General features: G+C 53.7%; 1 protein-coding gene and 1 non-coding gene across 3 annotated transcripts in view; both read left to right on the forward strand.

Annotated features, from left to right (window-relative positions):
- ARHGAP23 (Rho GTPase activating protein 23) overlaps positions 1-22,082 on the forward strand; it is a 126,368-nt gene that overhangs the window by 15,405 nt on the left and 88,881 nt on the right. Inside the window, exon 1 of one of the 2 annotated variants that reach the window (XM_074940897.1) lies at positions 8,114-8,252. The exons of the other annotated variant lie outside the window; for it this stretch is intronic. Within the exon in view, the coding sequence (XP_074796998.1) occupies positions 8,199-8,252 (54 nt within the window). The 5' untranslated portion in view covers positions 8,114-8,198. Of the gene's footprint in view, positions 1-8,113; positions 8,253-22,082 lie in introns of those variants that run through there. 2 annotated transcript variants of the gene reach the window in all.
- Positions 9,802-9,941, forward strand: LOC141978718 (U4 spliceosomal RNA). Its single transcript, XR_012636418.1, has one exon. It is a non-coding gene; the product is annotated as a U4 spliceosomal RNA (small nuclear RNA).

A 22,082-nucleotide genomic window follows, 5' to 3' on the forward strand; every position in this document is an offset into this window, starting at 1 on the left:
TCTAGCTATCATTGTATGTACCCTGATGTCTGTCTGTCGGGGTTCTCACACTGGTGCCCATCACCGTAGTATCTGAGCTATGACAGATGTCTCGAGTGGGGGTGCCTGTATCCCCCTCTTCTTTCCAGGCCAGCCCTTCCCCCCGGCCCCGTGCCACCACGGGGGGGGGGGGGGGGAGATGCGTGAAAGTGAGTCGTAAGATGTCTCTCTCTGCTGCGACTGGTTCTGAGCCCCCAGGGGAGGGAGAGCAGGAGCTCATGTGAAAATGGGGCAGGAGGGGTGGGGATCCCGAGAGACCTCAAAGAGGGGGAGACGGGCCACAAGGAAGCGGGGAGAGAGACAGATGACAAGGAGGTGGGAGGCAGACAAGGGGGATGGGGGAGAGGTGGAACAGACATAAAACAGGGGGAGGGGAGATAGATGGGAACGGAGCTTGATAGGCTCCCCTCCCCCCAATAGTAGGACACCCCCAGGCTCATTGGTGTGTCTGGCAGCTCCATGTTCTGGGGGGGTCTATCCCCCAGCCCCACTCCTTCCATTGTTCTCCCTGCAGTGTGTGTCTGGGGAGGGGGCACTTTCCGTCTGGCTACGCCCTGGTGGGGAGGAAGTGACTTGTCACTTGTATCCGACTGTTTATTCCCCGCAGCTGGCAGCTGCTGGGAGGGGAGAGATTCCTGATGCCAAGGCCGGTTGCTGCAGGGTGGGACGTCGTGGCAGGGTTCATTAACGAGGTTGTTAGTAGGGGACGGTCAATAAAAACCCCTCGGCGTCCCCCGAGGTCATGCAGAGGGGAAGGCAGCTGTCACGCAGACTGCACAGCAGCTGTCCCCCTTTCCTGATCCCCAGGGACCCACTGCAACCCGCTCTGGCTGCCGACTTTCAGGATCTCTCCCGCTGTCCCTGTTGCCGAGCGCTGGCTGAACCCAGCACATCCAAATCTGAAGAGCTCAGGCCCAGATCCTCAAAGGTGTTTAGGTTATTCAATGGGAGTTAGGTGTCTAAATACCTTGGAGGCTCCTCTGGGCCTGAGCTCAGCCTTTAGGCACCCAAATAAGGGGCAGATTTTCCAACGCTCGGCGCTCCTGGTGTGACGCTGACAGCCAGGTTCTGAACAGATGTTGGCACCCAACCTGCCCGGCTCTTTGGAAAATCCACCCACATACTGTGGTGCCTAAATGGGAGCTGAGTTCTTTCCAAAATCCGGGCGATTGTGGGTGCTGACCATGGGAACATCTGGCCCTTAGTGGTTAAAACACTGACGCTCTTCCCACCACTGCTGCCAGTGTCAGCGAGCTCGGACCCCCCGAGTTTTCCACCTCCTTGGAATTTTTCAGCCCAGGAGGGTCTTTCCCAGGTTCCCATTCTGGTGGTGCTGACTCACCCCTTTTCCCTTCTGAGCCAGATACCATGGGACTCCATGCTGTTTAGCTCGTGTGTGGGATCTTGCAGATGGGATCTTCAAAACCAATGTCCTGTTTGTTCCCCACAGAGGTTAAAGATCCCACGGCGTGTTCTCGAGGGGCTGTGGTTTGCCCTGATGTCCCTTTGCCCCCTCTCTTGTGCTGTGCAGTGAAATGCTGTTGGCTGCCGTCCTCCGCCCCAGGGGAGGCTGCATTTCATCATCACTGGGTACCAATAACTCGCAAATCACTCTGATTATTATTTTGATTACAGTAGCGTATAGTGGTAGGCATCGAACAAACACATAGTAACTGGCGGTTCGTATTCTGGAGGCTTACACTCGAAGTAGACAAGACAAACAGAGGGCACTACGGGAAACAGAAGCACAGGGAGAAAGGACTTACCCAAGGTCACACAGGAGGCCAGTGAAATAGAACCAGGTCTCCACACTTCCAGTCCAGTGCCCTGTCTACTAGACCACACTGCCTATCCAAACGTCTGTTCTTCACACAGCGTTTGGAAGGTGATCTCCGCCCCAGTAGACGCTTGTTTTGATCCTCCTATTTGCCCATACAACTGTGAGTTCATTCAGGACACAAGGGGCTAGAGAGAGAAAATCGTAAACGGGCACTCACTGTTTTCTAATTGAACTTTCCATTTCAGTCGGTTTCTGTTGTTTTATTATTTTTGTAAATGCCCCAGAGGAAATAGTTGTTGATATGAACTTTCTTAATTGTGTCATGGAAAATTTATATTAGACGTCTGTGTTTATGCTGCGTGTGTGTGTATATGTGTGTGGGAGAGAGGCAAAGATTAAAATCTCTGACCATTTACAAGAGGGTCCAGTGAAAAGTTTAGTTAAGGGAGAAAACAAGCAGCTGCGGGAAAGCTGCTCTTTGCATTGTCAAAAGAGCTGTGAACCCATTTGCTCTGCCTCTGCTCATCTGCTCCTTATTAATACTTAATACTTAGCACTATTGTATTGTGTTTTCATCCACTGATCTCAAAGTGCTTTGTAAGCATTAATTCATTAAGTTTTAGAACCCCTCCTCCCCTGCGAGGTAGGACTGTGGCCTTCATTTTACAGATGGGAAACTGAGGCACAGAGGGCTGGCTCCTCAGCTGGTGTATGTAAGTCAGTGAAATTCCATTGAAATGCATGGAGCTATGCCAGCTGAGGATCTGGCCTGTGGAGTTGAAGTGACTTGTCTAAGGTCGCGCAATGAAGTGGTTGCAGGGCTGGGAATAGAACTCAGCTTTCCTGCTCTGCTTTAGCTATAAATGTACTGGAGGACAGCATGGTCTGGTGGTTAGAGGAGTGAACCAGGCCTCCTGCCTTCTGTTCCTAACTGCCACTAATTCCCGTATCACCTGGAGCCAGTCACTTGCCTGCTCCGCGCCTCAGTTTCCCCATCTGTTAAATAGGGTGAGAAGCCCTCCTGGTCTGTAGCGTGTCATAGGTCAGTACCCTTAATCAACTGATGTTTGTAAAGTGCTTTGAGATCCCTGCTGCTACATCAAGTGTCACTAGATGTCATGGTTTGCAATGTTGTCGTAGCTGTGTCGGTCCCAGGCAAGGCGGGGGAGGTCATATCTTTTATTGGACCAACTTCTGTTGGTGAAAGAGACAAGCTGTGAAGCTCTCTTTCAGCTAGATGGGTCAGATCCTCAGCAGATGGGTCCACTGACTTAATCCAAGAGCCGCTGATTGTCCCCAACTGAGGATCTGGCTCTGCACTATTAAATCGATGCTACAGGCTCAGAGCGAGACAGTTCTGAATATTCTGTGCTGCATAAAAAACCACAAAAGGAGAGAAATCTGCAGCTCTCGGCATCCTCCCTCCTTCCCGGAGATGCTTTGCTTATTTACATGTTTGAATGCTGAGTTTCCATGGCAACTCTGCCCCCCCACTTCTTCTGCGGTTAGAGCCTTGATCCCCCTGGGGTGGGGAGGAGGGTGATGCAATAATGGAGGGGGGCTGTCTGCAAATAGCTCGGGTTAATACTGGGTGGGCTGCGGTGCTAAGACAGATGACCTCAGTCCTGCCAAGTCCCATTTGTGCTAGAGCGCTAAAAATAGCTGTGTGGCCGTCCCGGGAGTCTGTCTACCCAGACCGTGTAGACGCAGCCTTGCAGAACTCGTGCCGTGGCTGTTGTCTGGTGTCTTGCTCTGGCAATGGAGTATTTGAGTCTGTTCCGAAAGGCCTTTGGTTCCCCTACCCCTTGGGCTGGTCTCTTCTGTCTTAACTAGAAGCTCCCCTTTGGAGAGTCCTGCTAGTAACACTGAGAGTTTGACCTTGTCATGCACCTTTCAAAGTGCTTTGCAACCGCCAGCTCCGGTGAGTCAGTGATCATCCCTATTTTATCCATGGAGGGAACCGGGGCATACAGAGAGGCGAAAGGATTCTCCCCAAGTGACACAATGGGGAACACAACCAGGAACGGAGCCCGCAGCTCCTGGTTCTCAGCTATAAGCACCGAACCGTGCTTTTGTCTAGTGCGAGGAACAGAACCAAGCAGTCCTCCCCTGCCGGGTCCCAGCTCCACCAAAACTTCAGGCTGCAAGATCGAAGAGCGGAACCCAGGAGTCCTGACTGCTGGTCCCCAGCTATAAGCCCCAGACTGAACTCCCTCAAGAACTAGGAACAGAACCCAGGAGTCCCCACTCTTAGTCTGCTCTGATCTGTAGGCAAATGTCGCCTTTAGCGCCAGCATGCTCTGGTCTTGTGGCTTTTGCTGTCCCATCCCCCATGCCCCGGTCTGGATCTCTCCATCCAGAAAGGCATGGACGCAATTCCTCCCGCTTTCCCCCGCCTTGTTTTGCTCTTCCTGTCACATGCCTTTCCATTTCCTCTCTGCTGAATTATGTAGCCTGAGTGATGATGGCTTGGAAACGAAGGGGAACTAGCTCAGCTGAGTCTGGCTCTGGCAGGAAGGAAGATGACATCTTGGTGGGCTCAACCTGCGTAATGGGAGCTGGGGCCCTGATGCTCCAATTTATAGCTGGGACATGGCAGTCAGGACTCCTGGGTTCTGTTCCGGATTCTCCAGCGTGAACCAGAATCGCAGCATTACAGTGACTGGAGTTATACTGGTGTGGGCCCCGGGGGATTCTGCAACACACTGATGTCAGGTGAAGGAGAAATTGGGGAAATGAATAGCTTGATTCAAACCCTGCTAAATGGAGCAACTGTCTTGTGGAGGGCAGGGCTGGCACATACTCAAGGGTGCTGGAACAATTTGTACAGTGGGGGTGCTGAGAGCCATTGAACCAAACTGTAAATCCTGTACAATGGAAACCACTTCAAGCCAGGGGGTGCGGCAGCCCCCCTAGTTCCAGCACGTATGCACATAGCACCCATTTCCCATTGCCCCGCACCTTGCACAGACATTTACACCAGTGCAAACTGGGAGTAAAATAATACTCAACCAATGTACCTAGGGCAATGCCGCCTAGGGCAATTAGAAATCCTGGATGAAAATACTGAGCTGTCTAGTCTGTTAGGTATGAGCACCACTTTCCAGGGCATTTTGCCCTTTTTGTTCCGGTGTTGATCTCCGTTTCCATGCTGGGGTCAGTGTTGGTGAGGAGGGAGATGGGTTGTTTCGAGCACTGGCTGGCGGCGCTGGGATTTGGCGAGGAGGCCTGATAAATGAAATAAAACAGTAATAACATCTGCTGCTGTTAAGAACCCACAATGAGGGCTAGATTTTTAGAATGCCGCCTACATGAGTTTGCTTTAACTGCTCGGTGTCACTTTATGGCCTCCATAACCCCTCATGATACCTGTGGGATGTATGATCCCCATTTAATGAATCATAGGACTGGAAGGGACCTCGAGAGGTCATCTAGTTCAGTCCCCTGCACTCGTGGCAGGACTAAGTACTGTCTAGACCATCCCTGACAGGTGTGTGTCTAACCTGCTTTTAAAAATTTCCACTAATGGAGATTCCACAACCTCCCTAGGAAATTTATTCCAGTGCTTCACCACCCTGACAGGTAGGAAGTTTTTCCTAATGTCCAACCTAAACTTCCCTTGCTGTAATTTAAGCCCATTGCTTCTTGTCCTATCTTCAGTGGTTAAGAACAATTTTTCTCCCTCCTCCTTGTAACAACCTTTTACATACTTGAAAACTGTTACCATGTCCCCTCTCAGTCTTCTCTTTTGCAGACTAAACAAACCCAGTTTTTTCAATCTTCCCTCGTGGGTCAGGTTTTCTAGACCTTTAATCATTTTTGTTGCTCTTCTCTGGACTCTCTCCAGTTTGTCCACATCCTTCCTGAAATGTGGTGCCCAGAACTGGACACAATACTCCAGTTGAGGCCTAATCAGCACGGAGTAGAGCGGAAGAAGGGAATTAAATCCAAGGTTCCCAAATCCTAGGCAAGTGGTGTAACCACTGGACCATCCTTCCTGTGGTGCACCACCCTAAGGGAGAGGTTTTCACTCTCCTTGGCAATCGTGTATGTGTGAGAGAGTTTAGTTTGTCCCTAGCCTCTGTTTGCCAGAAGCTGGGAATGGGTGACAGGGGATGGATCGCTTGATGATTCCCTGTTCTGTTCATTCCCTCTGGGGCACCTGGCATTGGCCATTGTCGGAAGACAGGACACTGGGCTAGATGGACCTTTGGTCTGACCCAGTAGGGCCGTTCTTATGTTCTTCTGTTTCTGTGCAATGCTTAAAAACTGATTAATGATTATTTTGATGCTGAGATGCAAATAGGCATTTACAGGGCAGGGTGAGGGAAGTGGCAGAGCAGAGACTACTGGGCATCTGGGCTGAGAGCAGAAGCTTTTGCGATGTCCAGTGTCTTCACATGCACTTTGTTCCTGGCTTTCTTTTCAGCACCTGCAGGGTTGTTTTGTATACCATGGGCAAAGCTGCAGGTGGCAGGGAGGTGCAGAAAGGGTTAATGGTGCCCTCCACTGTCCACCCTTTCTTCGTTGCTTGTGTAAGGTTCTCTTTGGGGAGATGAAGCTGGGACCCCCTAAGAGTGTCTGTCTCTGCCAGTCCCTCTGTCTATCCCAGCTCTGCGTTTCTCTGTGTGTGGTTCTCACCATGCCACCTCCTGTTTTCTATGTCTGTGCCAGTCCCTGCTCTGCCCATCTCAGTGTCTGTGCATGTACTGTCCCTGCCCTGTGCCAGTCCCTTCTCTACCCGTCCCCCTGTCTGTCTGCCTGCCAATCCCTGTGTCCATGTCCTGCTCTGCCTAGCCCAAGGCCCGTCCTGGTGTCTCTCTGTCCATGGCAGTCCCTGTCCATCAGCCCTGGTGTTTGTCTGTCCTGGTGTGACTCTGACCCTGTGTCTGGCCATGCCAGTTCCTGTCCATTCATGCCTGTCACTCTGTTTGTCTGTCTGTCCATGCCAGTCCCTAACTCTAACCTGATGTCTGTGTGTCCTGGGGTATTCTTGTCTGTTTGTCCTGTCTCTATCCCTCTGTCCTGGAGTCTGTCCCCCGTGCCTGTCCTGGGGTCTGTCCCTGTCCCTCGGTCCCTGTCCCCGTGTCCGTCAGTGCCTGTCCTGGGGTCTGTCCCTGTCCCCGTGTCCATCAGTGCCTGTCCCAGTGTCTGTTCCTGTCAGTCTCCCCTGGGGTCTGTCCCTGTGTCCATCAGTGCCTGTCCTGGTGTCTGTCCCAGTGTCTGTGACTGTCAGTGTCTGTCTCGGTGTCTGTCTGTGTCCCCCTGTCCCGGGGTCTGTGTCTGTCTGTCCCTGTCCCGGGGTCTGTCCCCCGTCCCGGGGTCCCCCCCCGTCCCAGGGTCTGTCCCCGTCCCCCTGTCCCAGGGTCCCCCCATGTCTGTCCTGGGATCTGTCCCTGTCCCAGGGTCCCCCCATGTCCCGGGGTCTGTCCCCCTGTCCCAGTGCCTGTCCCTGTCAGTGCCTGTCCCGGGGTCTGTCCCGGGGTCTGTTCCCCTGTCCTGGTGTCTGTCCCTGTCCCGGGGTCCCCCCGTGTCTGTCCCTGTCAGTGTCTGTCCCCATCCCCCTCCCCCTGTCCTGGGGTCGCCCGGGTCTGTCCCCCTGTCCCGGGGTCTGTCCCTGTCCCGGGGCCCCCCCGTGTCTGTCCCCCTGTCCCAGTGTTTGTCCCTGTCAGTGTCTGTCCCGGGGCCTGTCCCAGTGTCTGTCCCGGGGCCTGGCCCTGTCCCAGTGTCTGTCCCGGGGCCTGGCCCTGTCCCAGTGTCTGTCCTGGGGCCTGGCCTTGTCCCGGGGCTCCCCCGTGTCTGTCCCGGAGTCTGTCCCCCTGTCCCAGTGTCTGTCCCTGTCAGGGTCTGTCCCGGGGCCTGTCCCTGTCAGGGCCTGTCCCGGGGCCTGTCCCGGGGCCTGTCCCTGTCGGGGTCTGTCCCTGTCAGGGCCTGTCCCCGGGTCTGTCCCCCTGTCCCAGTGTCTGTCCCTGTCAGTGTCTGTCCCGCGGTCTGTCCCTGTCCCGGGGCCCCCCCCGTCTGTCCCGGGGTCTGTCCCCCTGTCCCAGTGTCTGTCCCTGTCAGTGTCTGTCCCGGGGCCTGTCCCTGTCCCGGGATCTGTGTCTGTCCCGGGGCCTGTCCCAGTGTCTGTCCCGGGGTCTGTCCCCCTGTCTCAGTGTCTGTCCCGCGGTCTGTCCCTGTCCCGGGGCCCCCCCCGTCTGTCCGTCCCTGGCCGTGCCAGCCCCGCCCCGCGGCCCGCTGGGCTCCGGCGGCCGCTGGCCCCGCCCCCCCGGGGAGTCTGTGGCGCGCTGGAGGCCGGAGGAGGCTTAGCCGGAGCCCGCCCAGCCCGTCCCCGCGCGCCCGGCCGCCCCGCTCGGTGCCCAGCGCCGCCGGCTCCCCGATGAATGGAGTCGCCTTCTGCCTGGTCGGGATCCCGCCGCCCCGCAGCCCCGAGGTGAGCGCGGCCGGCGGCTGAGGGGGCCTGGGGGGGACGTTGGGGGGCTGGGGCGCAGGGATGTGGGGGGCTGAGGGGACGTTGGGGGCCGGGGACTGAGGGGGCCTGGGGGGACATTGGGGGGCTGGGGGTCCTGGGGCTGGGGGGACTTTGGGGGGCTGGGGGACCGGGGACTGAGGGGACGTTGGGGGGCTGGGGCGCAGGGATGTGGGGGGCTGGGGGAACATTGGGGGCTTGGGGCCGGTGACTGGGGGGATGTTGCGGGGCTGGGGCGTGGGGGGCGGTGAGGGGGCCTGGGACTGGGGGGCTTGGGATTGGGGGGATGTTGGGGGGCTGGGGCGGTGGGGCAGTGAGGGGACCTGGGACTGTGGGGACGTTGGGGGCCTGGGGAGATGTTGGGGGCCTGGCACTGGGGGGACATTGGGGGTCTGGCACTGGGGGGACGTTGGGGGGCTGGGGGGACCAGGGACTGGGGGGACGTTGGCAGCCTGGGGTGGGGGGTAACTGGGGGGCGTTAGGAGGCTGGAACAGGGGGATCTGGGGAGCAGGGTTGTGCGGGGGGCTGGGGATCAGGGCTGCAGGGGGGGACGTTGGGGGCCTGGGGAGATTTTGGGGGGCGGGCACTGGGGGTGCCTGGTACTGGGCAGACATTGGGGGGCTGGGGAACGTTTTGGGGCTGGGGTAACTGGGGGGATGTTTGGAGGCTGGGACGGGGGGAGCCTGGGACCGGGGGACCTTGGGGGGGGCAGTTGGGAGGCTGAAGCGGGGGGACATTATGGGGGGTTGTGGAGAATTAGGGACTGGACCTAAGGGGGCATTGGAGGGGCTTAGGTTGTGGGGGCTGTGGGGCCTGGGGCTGGCATGGGATAGGCGGCTGGCACTGGGGGGGGCTGGCACTACATTTGGTGCCGGCTTGGAGAGCAGGAGTGGCCCATCAGGTGGGGTGCCGGTGACGGAAGGGCTGGTATTGAGGCAAGTGACTGCCTGGGGAGGCTGGTGCCTTAGAAGTGGATACTTTTGCAGCTGGTTCTGTGGGGAGGTTGGTACCATGGGGCAGGAGGTGGGGGCGGGGGGGCTGGCGCTGGCGGGGAGGTTGGTAGCGTAGAGTCTGAGGGCAGGGCGGCTGGCGTCTCAGAAGCCAGGCTCTTGGGGGAGGCCAGTCCTGTGTCTGCTGGTACTTCCACAGGGAGGCGGCGGGAAGGCTGGCCCCGCAGAGACTGCGCTGGTAGACTGCCAGCAGAGACAGTGCTGCCGGTGTGGTGGGTGGCTGCTAGCAGAGAGTTGAATGGAGAGGTTGCCCATGGGGTCTGGCAGCCTGGTGTTTGTGAGTTGGCTTAACTAGGTCTAGGTAGGAGCTTGACCACTGTCTTGGTCCATCCATCCTTGCAGGCCCCTGGGGTATTTCGATCAAATGTTCTTGACCCGAGCATTTTCCCCCCACCCCAAGCACCATTAATGCCCATGCGTCTTGTTTCCTCTGAAACTTCCATTACCTTTGTCTCCCCTGCGGACTCCAGGCTGCCCTGTGCTCCTTAGCAGCCTGAGAGAGGTCTGTGTGCCAAGCAGTATCATAGCCAATGAGGTTAATCCCAGGCATGATTATTGCTAATTGAAAACTTTTCCCAATACCCCGCCACGATGACTTGAAATATAGTCGTCACTGGCAATTTTTGACAGTCTCTACGGAAAAGCATTGAGTCAGACAAGAAATTCTGGAGAATCGGTCTCGAGACAGTCCCCTTCGGCTGGATCGGTTTTTGGTTTTGCTTTTAATTTTGGAGGTCTGTGAGCTGACACTGCTTTAAGCAGATACCCCCCCCCGCCCCCCCCCCCCACTCTTTGAGCTACGGGACTAGATCCCCAGCTGATGGCAACCTGGGCAGCTATGTTGACTTGAAAGTCTGTGCTGCCCGCTGTGACTCAAAGTCGTCGAAACTCAGCCGTGATCAGATAGTGCTCAGTGGAACTGCGCCAGTTTATACCAGCTGGGGCTCTAGCCATTTTTTGGGGGAAAAAATACAACATAGAAAGTTGCAACGTTATTCCTGTGGTAAACCATGGGGTACCTCACCCCTTTTGACCACCTCACCTGCCCTTTGGCCACTTGGGACCAGACCCGGCCACCTGCTGCATGTTAATTCTCCTTGACTACAGCGGAAGCAGAGAGTGCAGGATCGGGCCCCATTACGAGTGATGCCTTCGCCCCATGCTCCTGCCATGACACAGCGAAGGTGTTTTCTCGAAGATGCACATTGCTCAAATTGTTTCTGCTGGGTATTATGTTCGAGGAAGCTGTGGGTGTGGGTAGAGAGACGGGAAAGGGAGTGTGTGGGGTGGGAGAGAGAGTGAGTTTGGGGAAATCCTGCTTCTGCCGTAGACTGGGATATTTGGAAGGATTGTTTGCAGAAAAATGTCTGGGCCTCTTGCTGCATTTGTCCAGATTCTTGTGTTTGCGGATGGAGTTTGGTGCCTGGAGTGGCTTTGAGACAGGAAGCCAGAATGGCTCTTGGCGTGAAGCTGGCACAGCTCCTGTAGGTTTCAGTGGAGGCTGCGCCTCCTCACCCCAGGGCTGAATTCGGTCTGTGCTCCTTTGCTGTGAGTTGTTAAACTCGCCTCCTCTGTCCACAGAATGGGTCTAATATAACCGGCCTCTCAGGATTCAGTAACGTGTGCGCAATGTTTTGGAAATGAAAAGTGCCGTATTAACCATGGCTTGTGTTTAATCACTTGGAAGTTTCCTCTTTATCAGTGTATATTAGGGTGGAGATTTTCTAAAGAGCCTAAGGGATTTAGGAGCCAAAATCCCAGCCTTTGCCTTTATTCCACTCTTTCCTTTTTTGGTGCTGTTTGTCTGTGGTTTAAAAGGGCCCTCTCCCACCAAGGGAGGCAGTGTTGTCTAGTGGTCAGAGCACAGGGAACTGGGCATTAGGAGGCCTTGGGTCTGTTCCTGTCTCTGCTACTGACAAGCTGGCTTCAGTCACTTAACCTCTTGCTGCCTCAGTTTCTCCACCTGTAAAAAGGGGATACTGATACTGGCCTGTCTTTTCAAAACTGCTTGGAAATCCTCAGGCGGAAAGTGCTGTGGTGGTATTTCTCATTGCTGCCATTGCAAACTTCTTCACAGCAGTGCCCTAAAAGTGCCCACAAAAACTAAAGCAGCGGGAGGCAGCACAATGGTTCTTGTGTACCCGCATCCTCTTTCCCCCCATTTACAGTAGCTGCTCTGCAGATGTGGAGTTTCTTACCAGGCGTTTTTACTATGAACTTGAAATATTGGCAGGGCTTTTGTGTGACCCTGCTGTCGCACTCTGGGACTGTGGGTTTGAAACCCTGCACTAGGAGCTCATGGGTGCTGACTGATGTGACTTAAAATCCGTAGCCAAGATGCTTTTTGCAGGCTCAGTCCTGCCTGGCACTTGTGCCTTGCTGAGAAAACTCTGCCGTTTACTATTTTAATGTTTAACCTAGAGAGCTAATTGTGGGTTGGATCCTGGCAGTTGGGTCCTGTTGTGAGTTTGAATTCTGGCGTTTGTGCGTTGCTTGGTGTTTGAATCCACCCGCTACGGATTGCAACTGGCTGATGGTTTCGGAGTTTGGGGCAGTGCTGTAATTTTGAAGACTGTCTTCTGTGCTCTGTTTCTAAGTTGGAACCTGGGCCGGGCTTCTCTCCAGCGGCCCACATACATGCCATATCCTCTCTTTTACAAAAGATTTTGGGTGATTTTTAGTGTCCCCAAAACCGAGGCAAGAATAATAATGCTTGGCTTTTCATCAGTAGGCCTCAAACCACTTCACAAAGGGAGGTTCGTATCACCGTTCCCATTTTTCAGATAGGGAAACTGAGGCATGGAGAAGTGATGTGACTTGCCCAAGGTCACCCAGCAGGCCAGTGGCAGAGCTGGGACTATACCCCATGTCTCCTGAGTCCCAATCCAATGTGCTATCCTCTAGGCCACGCTCTCTCCCTCACCATCTGGAGCCAGCTGAAAATGAAAATAGGCCACCTTCTGGGCTGCAGTGTCGAATGCATGAAAAACAAATGATTATTTACCAGGACACTAAGAACAGGACTTGGCAAAAGACAATAGATGTGTGGTCTGTGTGTGTGTTTAATTTTATAGATGTGTAAGGACAGGTGAAATATCTCTGCTTAGAATAGATTCGCAACCTCAGTTGTGCCCCAGCACAGTACCCGGCTGAATGACGTTAACCTCTGTGTAGCAGTGTTGCTCTGCGTGAATATTTACTACGGTTCATTAGCCTTGAACTAGGAACAACAAGAACTAGTCACATGAGGTTCTGTTGGCCTCTGCTAAACCTTCCTCTGTTGACACCAATTCATCCTTCTGGGGTAAGGGCACAATCCTACGCTTTGTCTTGCATGAGGGTACTGGAGCGGGAGGAGTGGAAAGAGCAAAGAGAGGGCAGAGAGTGTCTCTTCTCCGTCCCTTCACTCTCCCAATGCAGTCACATGCCAGCTGCACAGGATTCCATCCCCGTGATTCCTAGTCTGGTAGCGAAGCCTGTTCGACACGCTTTACTGGGTGTGGCCTGCCAGTCTAGGGCATGGGCACCTCCCCATCATCCCTAAGCATATGCTGCCTCCAGCAGTAAGTGCTGTAGGGGGTGTGTGTGTGCCAATGCACTGGGCTAGTGCCTGAGAATGGGAAAGTGAAATTTACTAGAAACAACCGTGAAACTGACCAGTCATATTTTCCCCTCCTTTTTCAGGCTGAGTGAAATACAAAAAAAAAAAAAAAAAAAAAAATTTGTAAACAAACAGCATGTAGGGAGAGAGAGGAATTTGACTTGAAACATCCTTTCACTGTCAGTGATCATGCTGCTTAAAATGTTTTGCCTGCTATTGTTACGAATAATACCTAAGGGACTGATGTGCACGCTGCTCCATTCCTGTGCCTGTGTGGAGCCTCCTTACAATCTGTGGGGCTCTGTGGGGGTTCGTGGGGCTGCCTGAATGGAGCAGCTTACAGGATTGGAGTCTGAGACTGTGTCTGAAAGAGATTAGATAAGAAAATATTTCTTGTTATCCCCCGAACCCTGCTTAGAGCAGGGGTTCTCAACCTGGGGGTTGGAACCCCTCATGGGGTCACGAGTTATTACATGGGGGGTCGCGAGCTGTCAGCCTCCACCCCAAACCCCGCTTTGCCTCCAGCATTTATAATTATTAAATATATTAAAAAATGTTTTTAATTTATAAGGGGGGGTCTCACTCAGAGGCTTGCTATGTGAAAGGGGCCACCAGTACAAAAGTTTGAGAACCACTGGCTTAGAGTCAGTTTCACTTTTGCCCCCTCTGTAGCCAGCTAGCTGTTGTCCCATTCATATGGGGCTTTCACACAGTGATGGGAGAGAAATTTTAAAAAGAAACATAGGAAGATGTGATCGTAAAAGCACAAACGCCAACAAGGGGACACGGGAGCAAGTGTCCTATGTGAAATTGATTTTTAAACTCATTTTGAAAAAATTGATTTGATTTTCAGTGATGATGTCCTATTACTAAACCAAGAGGTCACTTGTAACAGAGGCAGGGATCCAATTTAAAGAGAAATATATATGAGCCAAAGTTTTCAAACCTGTGTGCTTAAAATTGGGCACCTCACTCTATCTTTACACCACCTAAATAGGGGCCTGAAGTCAGTGTGACCGGTGAGAGCTGAATGACCTCTGAAAATCAGGCCACTTGCTTACATGTCCAAGGATGCGTTTAGGTGTCTTAAGCTAAGTTCACCAGTGTGAAAATACTGGCCATCTTTTTAACCTGACAGTGTTCTTTCAGAAACCTTGATTACTTCCCAAATGGCTCTCTTTCTTTTGCGACAGACATCAGAAGGGATTCAGGCCGTTATACAGACTGGTTACTTGCAGCATTTTTATAAAAACTTCTCCAGTTTTGCTCTGCGGCAACACAGGAAGAAACCCACCTCTGAGGACCTTGACGATATGCAGCAATGGCGTATGGCTCTGTTCCTTGGAGCCTAGACCGGAGAGGGGTTAGTGATGTTTCACTCTAGTGAACTGTTTGGAGGAAGAAGGCGGGGGAATATCAAAGGAAGTAAAGTCTCTGAATGGGGGTCTGCTGGGGAAGGTCGCAGCCTGTGTGGAACAGTGTAATTGATCTGCGTCTGTGGGTGAGCCCTTTGAGTCCAGTTGCCTTTGAAAGGAGAAGTCTCTGTCTCGCTTTCTCACTGCCTGGGCAACATGTCTTTGACAGGGATTTTCTGTGCAACGTGAAGTTTGGTTCAGTGGTTCCCAAGCTTTTTTGGGCACCTACCCCATTTAAATACGCGAAGGCCTTGTGCGCGCTCAGGAGATGTGCCCTAGTAACAGCCATCAGCGGCTGGGCACTAACATAGTTGTGACAATGCAAAATGTAGACAGGCAAAGGTGCAGCTTACCTGGGTGCAGATCATGGCTTGGCTTTTCCTGTCCACACTAGTGGTTGCACGGGGGGCTGGTCACTGGCGGAAGACACTGCCTAAGGCTTTTTCTGCGTCGGCTGGTGCTTCTCATTGGATTTGCATGCTCTTGAGTGCAGTGGAGTTTGCGGTGGGAACCAGCCAAGCTCTGTTGCAGGTTGGAGCAGCACTCTCGGGGTACGTCTGCTCTGCAGTTAGACACCCGCGTGGCTGGCCCATGCCAGCTGACTCGGCGTTGAATTGCGGTGTAGACGTTTGGGCTCGGGCTGGACCCTGGTCTCTAGGACCCCTTAGCCCGAGCCCCGTGACCCCGAGTCAGCTGGCATGGGCCAGCCACAGATGTCTCATTGCAGTGTAGACATACCCTCAATGGGAGATGTGTGCCAGAGCCCAATACAGAGGCTCATCAGTAAGGTGGGGAGTGGGTCCTAGTTGGAAAAGCCAGCAGTGCTCATATTGGTGTGTGGATGACGTCTGCCATCTTGGCCAACACACCAAGAACTGAACTGCAGGGACCTTCAGAGCTGGAAGCAGAAGTTGTTACAGCTTGAGCTCAACAGCCAAGACTGTAGCTGGGGCTGTGACCAATCTGTCTCCTGTGTATCGGAGACTTGTGACACACGTGCCCCAGTGGGTTATATGTGTCCCACTGTTCTGGGCCTCGACACTGCATATCGCGTCCCGGGACTGATCTCCCCACGCTGAATGGGGCTGTGCTAATGGCATTAGAGGTGTTTGTTCACTGCGATCCATCCAAGCAGCAGGGGGCTGATACTGAGCAAAAGGAAAATTGGAGCTGGGAGGTAGGAAAAGCTTCCTGACAGCGAGGCTGTGAAGTAATCTCCCAGGGGAAGTGATGGAAACCCCATGACTTGAGTCATTTGAAATTAGACATGACGAAGCTCCGGCAGCGGTGCTGGTGAGCAGAGGCCTGCTCTGGCTCCAAGGGGACGGGCTTGATGACCTCTGGGGAGTTTCACGTCTGTCCTGTCTGCTGTAAGGATATTCTGGCTCCAGAGAATGGGTTCAGTGTAGTAGCGTTCTTCCTTTAAACCTGCCCAAGGCAGACTAAGTTGTCCTCTCCAAGGGATCTGCACACAGGTGTATGCAGCAGATACTAACAGCCTGGTTCTCCAAGGGAACCCAGTATACCTGCCCAGGGTAGACTAGCCCCATCCCCTTAATTAAGATATTTAAAAATGAGAATCAAATCAATGCTACTTGCGGTGAATTCACACAGCAGCACCTGCCGTGGTTGGGTGACCTTTGGCTTGGTAGCTTGAAAACACACCCAGGAGAACGTTGGGTCGACTAGGTCTAACGGCACACGTGGTGCTGTGCTTTGACCTGGGGCGTTTCTTGGGTCTGAGAGTCACAAGAAGCATGTGGCCGCGTGAGCAGCTTGTGGGGGTGGCGGCAGCGAATGGGGGGAAGGCGTCACAGTGGTGCTCTTCATGGGATTGTGCGTGGGGAGGTCTCTGGGGGGTGGGAAAGGGACCAGCAGCCTTTTTGTGACAATTGCCCTATTGTGGCTACGTAGCTGAGTGCATTGTCTTGCAGTGATGCTGGGCGGGTAAGGATTCCCCGCAGCCCCGGTGTCAGGGCAAGATCCCTACCTGGGGTACGCAGGCATGGCTCCATTGACTTCCCCGGCCCAATGCTGCTTTACACCAGCTAGGGAATCTAGCCGCTCGGAGCGCCAAGATCGTTTTTGAACTCCAGAGTCATACGGAAAAGAGGGAGGGAGAGAGAGAGTTTAACAAGGTTCTCAAGCTTTTGATTCTAAATGTGTGGGGGCTGAAGAAAAATGTGAGCTGCTAGTAATCTATGGAAAACATGTGGTGGGCACCATCTGCCCAGGAGTGGCTCTGCCTAGTGCCACAGAGCTGCCCTCCCTCTGGCCCCGGGCCTTAGCTCAAAGGAGAGAGGAGCTTTCCGAGCTGCCAGAGGAGACCAGGATGGGGCCTGGAATTTCCCATTGCATCAGCATAAGCTATGGGAGTGCGGCAGTTTGCGATCCCACAATCCTCCAGGGACATCCTGCTCCGGAGGCCAAGTTTGAGTGGGGCGATGGAGAGCAACAGCCCAATGGTGTGAAAGAGCCATTAATCTCCTGGCAAACTGTGGGATAGGCGCGGGGCTGCAGCTGTAACCTTCATTCAGCTACATAGAGTTTCATTGTGAAACTCCAGCTCTGTTATCGCATGGCCTAGAATCCTGGGCGCCAGCTGTTCGCAGCCCATTAGTCGCTGCCCAGCCAAGCCTTGAACCTGATCCTGGAACCTTTACTCATCTGAGTAGCCCCGGGTGGAGTCCAAGGGACCCTTCGAGTGAATAGGGACTGGTGCTAGGTTCTCCAGCAGCAGGCTGGAGAGCGTGGTGCCCCCCTTGTGTCCTTGAGAGGGGCAGGGAACGAGATCAGCCTTCCCCTGGCCTTGCTGGGTCGGATTTCCCTCCAGCAGTGCTGGGGAGGAGCCAAGCCCAGCCCGAGGTGCCTTTCCAAGCTGTCAGAGGAAATGGCTCATTGTTAGCCCTGCTTCAGCCAAAAAAACCCAACAACAATAACCTCCCACCAAAAAACAACCCCCACCAAAAATGAGGCCAGCTTCTATTTGAGGGTTTCCACGGGAAAAACAGGAAACGGAATCCTGGTACTTGTCTAGGGCCTGCTGGTGATAGTGCTGTTTTTAGGACAGCTCGGCAGAGGAGGAGGAGTCTGAGGAAGAGCACAGCCAAGCCAGCAGGCCTTCTTCCTCCATTTCTCGAAGGCTCCGTCCAGCTTCCTCTCCTGCTGAGAGAGAAACTCCCTCTTGGATCCCATGTAGCTCAGGGCTTCCCGATCTCTTAGATTTGAATGGAGAAAGGACAGGGAGGAAGTGGGAGTTCCTGTTCTGAATATGAGAGAGAAGGCCATGTGGCCATCAGGGGAACACAGACCTACCTTGTCAAAAGTGGTCGGTGATTCCGAGTGCCTGACTCGAGACCCCTGAGAATCAGGCTCCTTTAAGGATAATTTTTGAAACAAACGATCTACTTTTACGCCTAGTAACATGCTCTTCCAGCGCCTTTTGTACTGCTGACCCCAATGCACTTCAGCAGCTACCTCTGCTGAAATGCGGCTACTTCTGGGGTGGTGTTCTTCAGATAGCACACAAGCCAGGGAGGGGAACTTTGGCCAGAGGCCCTGAGAGACCTCTCTCACCGTAAGTGATCAGGACTACAGTCGTGCCTGGCATCAGGTCACTGCTAACTTGGAGGGAAGAGCGCCACCTGCTGTATCACCAGCATCACTTCCTGCAGCACCCCAGTGATTCGTCGGAGACTCTCCTTGCGGGCCTGACTCCGCTTAGCCTGAAGGTCTGACAAGGTCACAGCCCAGGGGGGCATGCAGTAGGAGCCTTTTAGGCAATGCTGTTGTTGGGGCCGTAGGTTTAAGACGTGCTGCGTAGACTAGGTTGCAATTATTGGTTCTCTGGCCTCCTTGCAACCCTGCAAGGGCTGGGGAAGAAAGATGCTTGTTCGGTCTGCAGCCACCTGTGTTCCCTGCTGAGCAGAGCTGCTGCTCTGTGAGCCTGATCCCAAAGCCCCTTGGGAGCAGAGGAAGGACTGTCACTGACTCCAGTGGGCGTTGGGCCAGGCCTGGGGAGAACATTCAGGGCCCCTGCACCCACACATGTAATGGAGCGGCCAGTTAAAGGGACCCAGCCAAGATGCAGTCGCATCTGTGCCTGAAAGATGTTGCTACAAGGGACACCTAAGATGGTTCTCCCTGAGAGACAGGAAGGAGCGAGAGATTCTTTTGGCCCCTTCTTCGGCAGTTTACTCAGAGCATGTGACTGCACTTTGCGTGTTTAAATAACAAATACAGAGCTAGCTGAAGTAAGTGCCAGCTATTGCCATCTGCCTCTCAGCTCAGCATGGAAGGCTGGCCTGGGACTTCGGAGATAGAGGTTCAAATCCGAGCTCTGCCACAGAACCTCAACCCCTCCCAGGGTGACCTTGGGCAAGTCACTTAATCTCTCCCTGCCTCTGGCTCTCACCTCTACCACGGAGATCATAATCCTTTTGTCTGCTCTGTTTAGATTGTAAATTCTTAGGGGCAGGGCCTCTCATTCACTCAGGGGATACACTCCAGGCAGACCTCCCCAGATGCTAGACCCAGGCTGAAGCCCACGTGGTGACATCTCTGCTGCTGTTGTGAGCTGTGCCAGCTGGATTAAAGTGAGCACGGCTGTGCCTATCTGCTACAATCACACTGTCACATCTAGCGCAGATGTGTCTGTACAGTGCCTAGCACAACTGGGCCGTGATCTCAGTGGAGGCCTCTAGATGCAACTGGAATATCCCTAATTGCCCTCCTCGGGAACTGGCTGGTATCGTACAGGCCACATGGCCGAGGCGTGTTGCGAGGTTGGCATTGCTTTGCACGGGAGCGTTGTCTCCGGCTGGGGTTGGAGACACACGGGAGAAAGAATCTACACGGCCCAGCAGTCTGTTTCGGCGCAGGCCGGCTCGTGTGCTTGCTGCTGCAGAGGTGGCGTTGCTCCAGCTGCAGCTTCTACTCAGCAAGGCCCCGTTCTCGCCCCCCCCCCCCGCCCTCCCCATCTGCGGAGCCTGATAGGGAACGGCAGGCAGGCAGCGCTGTAAATTAACACATTGTATTCATGGGTCAGAGAGCTCAGCACTGCGGAATGCGTGAGTGGCATGTGCGAGTCCATTATTAGCACTGAACAATGAGCCAGCAGCCCCACGTCGGCCCCAGGCCTCATTAATTAGCAGGAAGACGGCCGTTTAAAATAGCCATCACTGCTTTTCCTTGCTCTCGGGGCGCAGAGGGAAAACACTCTGCTTCCTTGCTCTTCTGTTACAGAGGCAGGGCGGCCAGGTCCGAAACCTCAGCTTCCGAGGTGGGGCGATGGGGGAACCTACCAGCCCCCAGGGTCACGGGGAGGAGAATGGCGGCGGGACGCAACACTCGGGCGTCACGTGTGGGTACTTTCCCCTCCTCCTTGGAGTCGGCTCCTTGGATGCACATGGGCAAGCTGAGAGATTTGTCCAGTGTGAAGCCAGAACTGTTTCTCAGTGAGGGCAGGGGTTAAGGGCAGTGCCCTGGGGCTAGGAGCACCTTGCTCCTGTTAGCATGAGCCTATTTCCTCGCCTGTCATGCTGGATAGTTCTTCCCCGTTTCAGGGAAGGCGTGTGGAGGTCGTGAGTTATTGATCTGCACGTATATTTTGGAACTTAGTGTGTTTTTCATTTAAAAAAAAAAAAAAAAGGGAAGCTGTAGAGGCCTCTGGCAATCAAGAGAGTTCAGCTTTTGTGCACCCCAATAGGCTCTGGATTGGGGAGCGTGATGCAATAGCTGGGGGCAAGGACTGCACCCATCCGGGCTGTGTGGCTCTGGGCCTGTCTAGCAACATGTCACGTCAATACGGTGACGTAAGTGCAAAGCCACAGAACAGGCTCACTGCGCCCATGCAAAATGGGGCCTGTACCATGTCCCGGTAACTTACAGGGGAAGTCCTGCCCTTGCCTGTCTGAGGGCAGGCCTACCCTATGGGTGCTGGAGTGGGACTGCGGCTTTCATGGCGCTGTACTGTAGACGCTTCCTACGTCAGTGGAAGGAGCTTTGGAAGAATTGTCCCATCAGGGGTTAGGTCAACTTAACGATGGTGTTCAGGGGTTTAAATTTTTCACACCCCCTGAGCAATGTATCTCGTCAATCTAAATTTTAAGGGTAGACCAGGGCAGTGGAGCTGTATTGCTGTGGTCACAGTGATACAGCCCCCCTCCCCCAGTTTAGACAGGGCCATATTCTCTCCGTGCACGGCAGAACCTGGGTTGCTTCTGTGAGCAGGGATTTCAGGCCTCAGGGCTGGTGAGATGCAGCCTGCTGTCCCTGGATTGGAGATGGTTTCACAGTCACTGAGGCTGCTCTGTGATGGAGCAATGGCATTTCCAGGAAAGGTCAGGAAATGGGACGACACTCTCAGCCCAGATTCTCAATTTCTCTTGACGCCCTGCCAGCGAGCCCTGCTCTCTGGACAAACAGTCAGAGCGAGACTCTGGTGAGCTGTTGCTTTTAAACATGAAAGGAACGAAAGCACAGCTGAGCCGAAGTTGACATTCGAAGTGTTGAGGCTGCCAGGAGAGAGATTAGTTTGGTCATGATGCAGATGAGTGGGGAATGGAGCCAAGTGGGAATCCAGCGCCGGCAGACAGAGGAGCATTAAATGAGACGCTGTCAAGATAAAAGTTTTTTGTCTTTGAAAAGAACAAAGCAATTTTCTTCCCCAACCAGAGCTGAAAGAATGTCAGAAATCCAGTTTGCTGCTGCTTTTGGCTGTTCTCAAAAAGAAAAGGAGGACTTGTGGCACCTTAGAGACTAACCAATTTATTTGAGCATAAGCTTTCGTGAGCTACAGCTCACTTCATTTGTTTGCCTTTTGCCTTTGACTTAATGGGGACTGGGTCAGTTTCACACACTGCTTGCCCGGGATCTGGCCTGGTCAGTTTCAGCTTCGGGTTGTCCTGGTCTAACATGTTGCAGTCTGGGCTTGGGTTTCTCTCTGTACAAGGGAAAAATCCCCTGGAAAAAAATGGACTCAGCCCAGGTTGCAGTAGATAGGCACCCATATCTCCTGTCCCTAATCCGGTAGGGGTCTCAGTGAGAGGCGAAAGATTTTAATGGCCAGTGGAGACTCAACTCCCCTCTTACCTAGAAGAGTAACTCCCCAAGGCCAGGGCTGAGGTCTGCTGGGCAGGGCATTGAGAGGCAGCCTGGGCTTGATGTTGAGACACTGGATTGGAGCTCAAGTGACCTGCCTTCAATTCCCAGCTTTGTCACTCACTTCCTGCCGGACCTTGAGCGAGTCACTTAATCTCTTTGTACCTCAGTTCGCTAGCCGTACAAGGAGCATAATCATCTTTCCTTTGTCTATTCGGATTGTAAGCTCTTCAGGGCAGGGACTGTCTCTTACAGTGTGCAGCGCCCAGCTGGGATGTAATGCTGGTCTCTGGTCATAGCGTAATTCAAATAACACTGGAAAGGCTGCCTGCACTGTTGATCAAGTGCTTTCATCTTCAGAGCTGTCAACCCAGCATCTTTCAACAGCACCCAAATTGCATTGAATTTGTTGAATCCCACTTCCTTCACCAGGGTGAGAACTCTGGACTTCTTGGTTGCCAGCCCGGTGCCTTCACCACAAGGCTTCCTGCTCAGCTCTCCTATCTCTCGATGGGATGGGGATGCCGGTGTGTTTGCATTGTAAGGGATTGAGTCAATATTTGACTGCAGTTGTTAATTGTGTGTTCATGTCCGGTGAGCTGAGTCTGTCCCCTGATGAGGAAGCTGACCTGCAAAACAAGCAAATCGGCAGGTGACATTGGTGGT

The sequence above is a fragment of the Natator depressus genome, chromosome 27, assembly GCF_965152275.1.
Source record: "Natator depressus isolate rNatDep1 chromosome 27, rNatDep2.hap1, whole genome shotgun sequence".
Classification (NCBI taxonomy): Eukaryota; Metazoa; Chordata; order Testudines; family Cheloniidae; genus Natator; species Natator depressus.